The 10,887-nt window shown below is 41.0% G+C and overlaps 1 protein-coding gene across 1 annotated transcript; it reads right to left on the bottom strand.

The window, feature by feature from the left end:
• Positions 1 to 5,736: 5,736 nt before the first annotated feature.
• Positions 5,737 to 9,730, bottom strand: NPVF (neuropeptide VF precursor). Its single transcript, XM_017526889.2, has 3 exons — positions 9,437 to 9,730; positions 7,776 to 8,176; positions 5,737 to 6,020 (listed from the first exon to the last, which is right to left on the bottom strand). Exons 1-3 carry the CDS (start codon positions 9,572 to 9,574, stop codon positions 5,969 to 5,971), a joined length of 591 nt encoding a protein of 196 aa, XP_017382378.1. The 5' UTR covers positions 9,575 to 9,730; the 3' UTR covers positions 5,737 to 5,968.
• Between the last annotated feature and the right edge of the window lie 1,157 nt (positions 9,731 to 10,887).

Raw genomic sequence — 10,887 nt, forward strand, 5'->3', positions numbered from 1 at the left:
ACTAAACTAAAGCTCTTGAGGAATCTACAGTCCTTCCTTCTTCCCATTCTTCCTCCCTTCCCCACTTCCTTTCTCTCCCTCTCCCTTCCTTCCCCCCTCTCTTCCTTACTGTCCCCTGCTCCTGCCTCCCTCCCTTCCTTCTAAAATCTTTATATAGTGTCTTTAAATGCCAAGGATTTATTCCTGGGCTTCAGTGTATCCATTTTTTCTTATTTAAATATAATTCAACACAAGTTTCCTGAATGCTTACTATGCTGCAGGATTGGATGGCAGGTGGTTGTGTGGTGGTGAACAGGGCAGTGGATGGAGGTTCAGAAGAGCAATACTTAAAAATCAGACCTTGGTTGAACCCACTTGTTAGCTCTCATTTCTTGGGGAAGTTCTTTCTGAGTTCAATTCTTACGTATTAAAATGAGTATAGATCAGGTGCGGTGGCACACGCCCGTAATCCCAGCACTTTGGGAGGCCGCGACGGGCAGATTTTGAGGTCAGGAGTTCAAGACCAGCCTGACCAACATGGTGAAACCTGTCTCTACTAAAAATACAAAAAATTTGTCCAGTGTGGTGGCAGGCATCTGTAATAACAGCTACTCCGAAGGCTGAGGCAAGAGAATGCTTGAACCCGGAAGGCGGAGGTCGCAGTGAGCCAAGATTGTGCCACTGCACTCCAGCCTGGGCAACAATGGGAGACTCAGTCTCAAACAAAAACAAAAACAAAAAATGAGTATAACAGAAGTGGTTAAGATAGCCTTAAATGCTAAAATACATAGTTATCATAACAATTAATAACCACTATTATTACGCTGCGGGGAGGGGATTCAAAGATGATTAGAGCAGTCTAGTGCAGTGGTTTCTAATTGGGGATGACCCCCCACTCCATCCTCAGGAGCATTTGGCAATGTTTGGAGTTATTTTTGGTTGTCACAAAGAGTGGTGATCCTACTGGCCTCTGGTGGTTAGAGGCTTCCGATGCTGCTAAGCATCCTACCATCCACCAGGAAGTACCCACAACCAAGAATGAGGCAGCCCCAAATGTCAGTAGAACCACTGTTAACCCTGTTTTACTGAAGAAAAACCATTAAAACATGTTCCATATTTTCTATAACAAAGAAGTGAGCTCGTATAGGTGAGGAGCCCCGTCAAGTTGTCCACTTGATATTCATGCTCATTTTTCATACAGTAGTGGTTCGGACAATGTGCCCGATGGCGAAGCGATATTTCCCTGTCTCACCTGCAGAGTAGGGTGATCAATTACATGAAAGAGGAAGTGGTTGGATGGTGCTTTTTATTTTATTTTATTTTACCTTAAGTTCTGGGATACATGTGCAGAACGTGCAGGTTCGTTACATAGGTATACATATGCCATGGTGGTTTGCTGCACCCATCAACCTGTCATCTAGGTTTGAAGCCCCGCATGCATTAGGTATTTATCCTAATGCTCTCCCTCCCCTTGCTCTCCACCTCTCCAGCTGGTGCTTTTTAAAGGGGCTTTTTTAAAGAAAGAGCACCACTTTACCTTGCCCCTTTGTTTCTATTGCCTGGAAACGGATGTGCCGGCATGGTGGGGCCGTGTTTTTGGGCCAGTGCAGCAGCAGAATGGGAGGGTTTGGATCCCGAGTGAGTGTGCGGAGCTCCCCCGCCAGCCCAGAACAGCTACCTTCCCGACCATTTTGTATGAGGAAATAAAAAAGCGTCTCTTAGTTAAAACAATATTACTTAGGTTTTTATTATATCCAGCTGCATCCAAATTTGATCTGTGTCTGAAAGCATTTTGATTGGTAGAAAAGAGGCCTTTGAGCTGAAGGAATTAGCGCCAACTGAGGCACGGAAATGTGAAAGTGTGCGTTTTCAGGAAATAAACTTGTTGCTTGGTGTGTTCATTAAATAATAAGAAAACTTATGTCACAGAGCCTCACATAATGTCCCCAAGAAGATCTCAAGGGAAAAAAGGAATAAACACACTCACCTTCCTTGTCCGTTTCATTTCTTCGGTCACAGTTAGGTGAACACTGACCTTTCATTTTTCTCACTGAGAAATTTGTCCCAGAGTCGGTACTTTTTTTTCCTTTCTGTATTTCTCAAGGTCATTGTCATAGCATGATGTATGAAATTCGGACCTGAGAGCTCGTGAAAGCCTCCTTCCGTGAAAACGCTTGCAGTGTGGGGTGTGTCCCATTTCAGCGTTCCCCTGCAGCCCCACACTCTGCTCCCTTCACAGGCGGAGGTTGGGTTAGGGCCAATCCAGATGGAATTTCCTTGGGAAAGGGAAGTGTTGAAAGTGAAGAGAAGGGGTCGAATGGATATTTGGAAGGAAGTGCCTGGAAAGGCACCTGAAAGAGAAGAACACAATTACCACCTCACGTCTATTTTATTCCACTGTAAATGCCAGTATTTGGAGGGAATTCAAGCCAAATTACTGACATGACTTTGATTGATTGTGCTGGCATTATGTTCTCAACACCTAAATGGCCAATCAGATAATAGTATTCACTTGCAAGTTGAATTAGATAGTAACTTAAAGTAATTAACCTTTTATTATTGTGATTCTTAAACTTTATGGGATCAGAAACCCCTTTGAGAATGCCCCATAAGAATTATGAACTCTTGCCAGAAAAATGTGCATATACGCATATTGATTCAGCAAAAACATCATTTTAGCTGCTGTGAGCACTCCTTAAGGAGAGATTCATCCTTGTTGCAAAGGATACGAAAAGTGAAGTTTTAACCAAAATCTCCCAAGCTAATAGACAAAGAATTCCAAAGCCAGGTCACCATTTGCAGACTTTTTGAAGGGTGTGGTTGGAAACTGGTTCCACCAGTCCTCATTTCCTTCATTCCTTTGGAGACAATAAAAGGATAGGATTTGGGTTCAGGAGAGAGTCCTTTGGAGAGAGTTGTTACCTTGCTGGGAGCTGGACAACAGAATGGCAGGGAGAGGGTCCAGTCATGGTCGGCAGCACCATCCCCTGAGTCCTGAGAGTGAGTCCATCCAGGCGAGAACTGTCCCATCCCCTCTCCTTTCATCCCAAATTCCCTTGCCTCCCAGCAGAGTCCAAAAAAGCAGTCAGGGAGAGAAGCAGCAGGTGAGGGTGGAAGAGAGAACAGAGGCCAACCACAGTCCTGTCTCCAGACTCAGGCCTCAGCATGGGAAGGGTGCAGAATGAATGGACGAACAGCTGAATATAGACTGAAAGGTTGATGACAATGGAATTGACTGTGAGTTTTTGACTCAGAGAAGCCAAAGGCCTGACATTACTTAAGAGAGAGGTGAAGTTCATGGCATCTGGCCAAGTCTCTGTTGAGGGCCAGAGGAAGATTTCTGTACACCCTCTTCCTCATTCCTTATATTAGAAAGGAGCAGTGGGACACAAAAGTAAATTTGCATTTTGAGCATGTCTCATGAGTCATGCAGTTGTATTTTATATCCACTGTAGGATGGAAGCAGACCTCCCACGCCTGCATGAAGCTGGCTTTTGGGTTTCATGTAGAAAATGGAAGCTGCTCTGATTAATAAACACAGGTTGGAGGAAATGGGGTATTGTAGGATCCAGCAGGGCCAAGTTTGGGAAAGCAAGACAGGCTACATGATATCCAGGGTCCAGTGCAAAATATAAATGTGGGGCCCCTTGGAATGCTTAAGAATTTCAAGACAGTGACTGCAGAGCACTGAACCAAGTGTGGGGCTTTGTGTGACTGCAGGGATTGCACGCTCATGAAGCCACTCGGGAGTGAATAACAGAGGTCAGAGAGGAGGGGATCTTGCCAGTGGTCCAGTTATTGAGAGACTTGGAAGAGGCCTAATGGAGACTTTCCCAGTGAAATTCTGTACAATGTGATCCTCTCATGATCCCGCAAATCCTCTACAAAATCGCAGGCTCCATACTGACTTACGTGAGTGAGGCTCTTATGGAAGCTGGTGAAGGAGCCGGTGTGGTGACACAGCAGAGTAAGCCAAGCAGATGAGGGGACAGCCAACACTTGGCTATTCAGCTAACATTTCCTATAAATTAGGGGCTTAGGTAAAGAACCCATTTCTATGACATATGCTACCACAGGACCAGGTGGTCTTTTATTTATCAGTGTAGCAGGACGTTGCAGGATACTTTCTCTGTCACTCAGAATTGGCAACTGGGGACCACATCTGGAGGTACAGAGGCTAAATACTTTAGCAGAGATGCTAAATAAAGAGAACCATGGATGTCAGGAGACAGATACCTGCTCATGGTTTGCTATGACCTGGCAGAGCCACAGCAGCCCTGTCTTGGCTGTGCCCTTCAACATGTACAGTTACGAGAGTTTGCCTTGGAGGGGTCTGCTGCAACTGCTGCTCCCCCAATAAGGCAAGTAAGACGGGTTCCTAGAAAACCACTTTTAGAGTGTGGGGTTTTGACAGGCACGCTGCATGCTACTTCCTGACTGGCTGCTTGCTTACGCAGTAGACTTATGACCTGCCTCTTCTCAACAGGTACAAGAGGGGTGGAGACAAGCGGGGGCAGCGGAGGGGCAGCCTGCAGTCCTGCCCTTGGCCTAGCTGTGGTGTCTGCATTTTCTATGCATCAAGCTGGCGCTGGGGGTTGGGGGGGTAGCTGGCTTGAGTCTTTCTGCTTGGCAATAAAAACTGTGGGGAGAACAGATGAGACAGGAGTGGTTGGAAGAGATCAAGTAGCATCCAGAGCTCCCAGGTAGGTGACTTGTGTGAAGGTCCCTGCAAGTCTTCCCGAAGAATTCATTTGTAGAAGCAGCAACTTTATATAGAGAGGAGGAGGCCTCTTCTCTTGATCACCCCCGCCATCCCCATTCCTCCCTTGCCCTGGAGAAGTTAAAAGGGCAGATTGTTTTTCAGAGCCTACCATTTTCCCTCCCAGCACCCTACCTCTGAGGTGAGAAAAAGAGGAGGAGAGAAAGGGCAGACCTGTTCCTTTCCCACTTCAGGCCCTTCCACCAGCCCAGCCAGCCATGGGGGAGGGTGGAAACACTTTATTTTTGGATATGAGGTTGGCGTCTTTAATGGGACTTGATAAAGTTTTTTAATATCAGGAAGTGACCGAGAGAGTTATGCAGTATGTCCAGGGTATCATTAAGGAACCTTTAATCAGCAGGGGCCAGAGATTCAACACAGCCCAGCGGGGGGCACAATGGGAGAAAAATAAAACCATTTCCTGTGTGTGCCCAGTAGAGTTGAGACTGTTCAATAAACCAGTTAGGTCTGATTAAGGACTTCATATCCTTAGGAATAAAGGCAAGTCACTGTGCATTGGTGTTGTGTACTGAATTTTTAAATTCCTAGATGAGGAATAGCCAGATGTTTTTGCAAATAAAAAACTTGAAATGTTAAATGAGGAGAAAAGAAACTCATCAGAGGCAAATTTCTGGATGTAGATAGAGGAGACACTAAAAGAGGTAACTCATAGTTGCCTTTTTCTTTTATCTCCCTAAAGTCTAAGAGTTTTTATTGTGTAGCATTACACAGGCATTTACATTTCAACTGATCACAGATTCATTAACATTTGACACGATAGAAAGGGTATACAGAAACATGTTTATAAGTGATTTGTAATCCCTGTTCACTTGTCAAACATGCCATTCTGGAAAATTATTTAATTTCAATCATAATGTTTTTCAGGGTGCTCTTCTGTTTAATTTTTTGTTAAGTGTAACAGTGTCTATGATTTTTATTTAGGGTAGTGAAGAGGCTCCTCTGTCTCTCTTTCTTCCCATTACCAGAGATTTCTAAAGCATTTGCAATGCTCTTTTTTATTCAGGCAAAAATCATTTTAACTTTACATAACAAATATGCTTTAATGTTTTTACAACTTCCAAGATACCATTATAGCTGTACTGACAAGGAAAAATTGCCATTGATGATCCATAGCTCATGAAATGTATGAAGCTACTCTTCCTTGTGGTCTTCACTATAGAGCCGTTTGTAGATTACAGGTCACAGCTTTAGGGACAGGCTCCAGATTTCTTATTTTTCTTGTTTCAATTCTGCATCATCTATCTTCTTGAATACCAGTCTTCTAAAATGTAAGCAGTACAAAGTGTTCTCATCCATCAGAACAACAGCATGCAAGAGTATATACAAATACCATCCATAGTCCTAACTGCCTAATTATACTTGAGCTGAATGGTGTTGTACTTGAAATGAATGAGGTATTGGTAGGATGCTGAGTCTGTGATGGGCACTCAGGCCCAAACATTTATCACTGATTCATCTCTCTCCCTCTACACCACTTCACTCCCAACATCTCATTAGCTGTCAATTCTGCCTTTGTATAGCATCCTAGAACTTCAGCAGAAATGTCAGTGGTTCTCCCTCTCCTGATGAATCATGTCCCAGGTCCTTGTCTGGGTCCTCAGTATCTGTGCTCTCTGCTCTTACTCTATCTGTCTAGCCTTCTTTCCTCTTTCCTTTGCATACTTTTCGCTCTTGCCAAACGGAACCTTAGCTGTTCTCGGCTCACCTTGCGTTAGTGCCTAAAAATGACCTCCTTCTTCCCACTGGTCTCTGAATGTTCAAGAGAAAGCTGCTTCTCAAAGGCAGGGTTCCACATACAGAAAAAACTTCTTTTTTTCTGACCCTCTGTAGGACCTTATTAGTGCCTTTTTAATTTCATTTATCCTACTAAATATTGAGGGCTTACTATGTGGCAGACATAGTTCTTAGGCCCTGGGGATATGGCAGTGGACAACAATTACGGGATTTGTAGGGCTGAAATTCTAATAAAGGCAATGGACCCTAAATATATGTCAGACAGGGATAAGTACCATCGAAAAAAACAAACCAGGAGTGTCCTGAGAAGGTCTCTCAGATAGAGTAACACAATCTGCCACTTTACATTCTTCAGGTCTTAACTAAAGCATCATGTTCTACTTTGTATCAGAACTTCTTTTTTTTAGACAAAGCTTTGCTCTTGTTTCCCAGGCTGAAGAGCAATGGCATGATCTCGGCTCACTGCAACCATCACCCCCTGGGTTCAAGCAATTCTCCTGCCTCAGCCTCCCAAGTAGCTGGGATTAGAGGCATTTGCCACCATGCCCAGCTAATTTAGTATTTTTAGTAGAGATGGGGGTTTCTCCATATTAGTGAGGCTGGTCTTGAACTCCTGACCTCAGAAGATCTGCTCGCCTCAGCCTCCCAAAGTGCCGGGATTACAGGCATGAGCCACTGCGCCTGGCAGCATCAAAAAATTTTCTTAAGCATACACTGTCTACTATAAAATAATAGATAAGTAGCTTATTAATTTTTAAATCTTACCTTCTGATGTGTACATAGCAGATAATGAATATTTCTTAATTATTATAAAATTGATTATAACAGAATTTATAAAATGAGATCCAGGAAAAAGAAAAGCTTGTATTAAAAGTTGAGAAAGAAAACCGTCTGCATTTGAGACCTAGATTATTGAAATGGGGTTCTTTGTACTGTACTTGAGAACAACTCTCTCCCATGGGACCTTTTTATGTTGGAGAGGTCCAGTGTTGGACAATATCCTGTCATTGCATGGATTTAGTGAGCAGCTACAGGATAATGAGACTGATGGTTATATGTGGCTTAGGGGAAGTCATCTTATGGCTTTATACCTTGAGCCATGCTTATTATACCTGGCCTTCTATAGTTCCCAATTGACAGGTATTTAGTTCCTTTGTGTTCTCTCCTTCAAGGAAACTTATTTTCTTAGAAACTTATGTTGAAAAGATGTAGTCATTTTTAAAGTTTCTAGACCACCTCTATATAACTACCCATGCACTTTGACTGGTTTTCAGGTATTTACCTTGATTGTTTTTGATCGGGATTCTGGATTTCTTGGTGCCGGCAGGTCATGGAGTAAAGTAAGTCATTGGCACATGGTGAATGCATGGATCCTTGACACAAATCACTCAGTGTCCTGCAGAAACTTTTGGCTGTTGCGGTTCTCCCAAACCTTTGGGGCAGGTTAAGAGCATGTCTTATGAGGCTCACCTCCATATTTCTTCCAGATCTCAGAGGCAGGTTGGCTGTTGCTCTAGCGCTTTTTTCTTCTCCAACGTTCCTCCCAAATCTCAATGGCAAGTTGGGGACTGAGAGTGGCATTTTGTTGACTGCAGGTGTACTCATCTTAATGACATGTTTTGGTCCCCAATCTTTTAATTCCTCAAAATTGAGGCTTCTTTCCCCTTTCAGGTATCCTCTAGGCTATAATTAGAAATGACCATTACAGTAACATATTGTTGTTATAAGCAATAGATTTAAACCCCCAATTAACTTAAATCTAGACTTTTATCTGCAGAATAGTTAAAGCTATAAACAAAGTTTGTGTTCTTATGTGCAGAATTTTTTAATAAATAATTTGTATTAAGCTTTTTAAAGCAATCTAGTTTCTCTCTCCCTAGACTATTGTAAGACAACTATAAAATATTTAAAATATATATATAGTGAATACAGAAATGAGTTCAAGCAGCAGGAACATAATGAAGTACTGAAATGAGGCAAAAGTTTATTTCACTGCAGTTATTCACTTTTTTTAAATTCATGTTGTTTATGGAATATTTTATATATTTTATAATTTGATTTTAGAGAAGCCTCCCACTCCTTTTTCATGTTTCTCTTTAAAGGCCAGAGTGGCACATGGGAACATGGTACATTGGAACAGAGACGCTGGCCAGGTTTTGGGGTACAGTTGTAGGAGGCCCAGTGAATTTTTTTTTATTCCATCTTACTCAGGGTTCTACTCTAAAGCATTTCTCAAGAAACCAATTGTATTTTTATTAGAATATAAAATACATTTTTAGTAAAGAATTCATTGGTTTATGGGTTACTGCATCACAAATATGCCAACTTTGTAGAAGCCATTTCAAATACAGATAATATTTAATTAGATTTAGTTTTTACCATAGGAGCTTGTTCATATGGAGATTTTTAAATGATTGTTTTCTGATTATAGCTTGAGTAAAATGAGCATACACACTAATTTCAGCACATTTGGAAAATATATAAAAGAAAATAAAAACAACTTGCAATTTTACCATCTAGGGGTAAAAACTTCACTAAGATATAGATTAGGTACACAATGACCAGTTTGTAATTGCTAAGCCCAAAATAAAAGTGTGTGTTTTTTGTTTGTAGTTTAAAACAAATTGAATGTCCAGCTGAAATGTATCCAAATCTTATTTCTGCCAACCATTTATTACAAGTATGCACTTGTGTGTTGATTGAAAATTATTAATGTGCTGCATGCTTGCTAAGTACCATACTCTCCAGTTCAGTTCAGAGGCCAGGTTGTTTGCTCTTGTGCTAAGTAATACAAGTTACATTTATACATTCTTAGAGGAAGACTGAAATTTGACAAAACAGAGTACACACCAAGTTACTTCTTAATCTTTACAAAATCATTACACTTAGGATGAATGTTATATAATTAATGTTACTCATATTAGATAGGTTTAAAAAACTTACCTCAGAATAGTTGTCATAATTTTCTTTGCTGTGAAGATTGGACATCATTAATTCATCTGCACAAAAGATGTTTGATGTTAACAAGCTTGATGTGGCTAAAGTCAATAAAATGAATAGTTTCGATGAAATAATTTCCATTTTGTCCAAATCTAAAATTAAGTCTTTATGTGCAGCACAGTGTTTATAAGAGGAAAAACTGTGGTGTTTTTATACCGTCTAAAAACAAAGGAAAGTTGTTTTTTTTTTTGACAGTGAAATCAATCTCACACATTTTAAGTACTAATATTAATTAGAGTGTACAACTAAAATATGCATGTAAGGAATGTGACTAATTCATTCTGGGAAGACAGCAATGTTTGTGCTTGCAAATTCATTAACTTTGAAAATAATTTTCCTCATTATAAAAGAGCTTCTAATTAGGTAAGTTTGGGGCGATAGTAATTAAGATTCCAAACAAACAGAATGCTTCATTTCTCTAAGCTTAAACAAAAAGTATTTTGTTTTGGTGTTTGTGTCAATTCTTGAGGGGAGGAAAAAGAAGTATTCAATCCATGCTAGCTATGGTTTTTTCTTTTTTAAAAATCTACGCAAAAGAGTTAGACATAGTATTTTCGAAATGTCAAACAAAATTAAGAACGTGAACAAATTATAATATCCCAACAAAATGCCATGAGTTAGTTTTTTATAAAAAGCTGTTTGGTTATTAAAAAGCTTCAGGGGTCAATGTCAGCTGTAACGTGAAGGATGTGTATCTGAGCAAATACTCCATAGGCATTTTGACAAACTGGCATCTCAGGAGAAGCTGGAGGCAGTCAGGCCCTCTGTATTTGCTCTATGGGTTTTATTTGGCAAAGCTGTGTAATTACCAAAATTTTCTTTCTATCAAGATGCTGCATCGTATCTTCTCTCTCAGAGTCCTTAGGAAGACTAGCAGAGGCTTGGTAAATTATACTACATGCTAATTTTGTTGGTCCCAGGACCCACATTATTTAGTTAATCCCGTATTGCCAAAGGTGTACTGACATCACGGCATTAAAAGAGAATTTACAGAAACAAACGCTTATTTACTGAAATGCCAAAGTGAGTCTCTTTTGAAGCAGCTGACTGGTATTCTTAAATATCTGCCTTATCACTAGGCTGCCTGGGTTCTAGAGACACCTTTAGTTGTTCCCACCAGTCCCTTCAGCCCTCTCAGGGAAAAAGACTTGCATGGATTCCCAATAGTTCAGCAATTTCTAGACACAGACACTTAGAGATAATTAACAAAGAGTCGTATAATTGCTGTGTTGTGTCTAGAACTCTCACATCTCTCACAACTCTCACACCTCTCACATCTCTCACCAACCTACTGTATATAATTTGAGATGTGAGATGGCAGAAGTGAAGATTTTTCTTCGTATTGATCTCCAGAACAAGTTGGAATGTTGAAACACCGCAGGGGGTGAACTCCT

The sequence above is a fragment of the Cebus imitator genome, unplaced genomic scaffold (genome assembly GCF_001604975.1).
Source record: "Cebus imitator isolate Cc_AM_T3 unplaced genomic scaffold, Cebus_imitator-1.0 Scaffold45, whole genome shotgun sequence".
In the NCBI taxonomy this organism is placed as follows: domain Eukaryota; kingdom Metazoa; phylum Chordata; class Mammalia; order Primates; family Cebidae; genus Cebus; species Cebus imitator.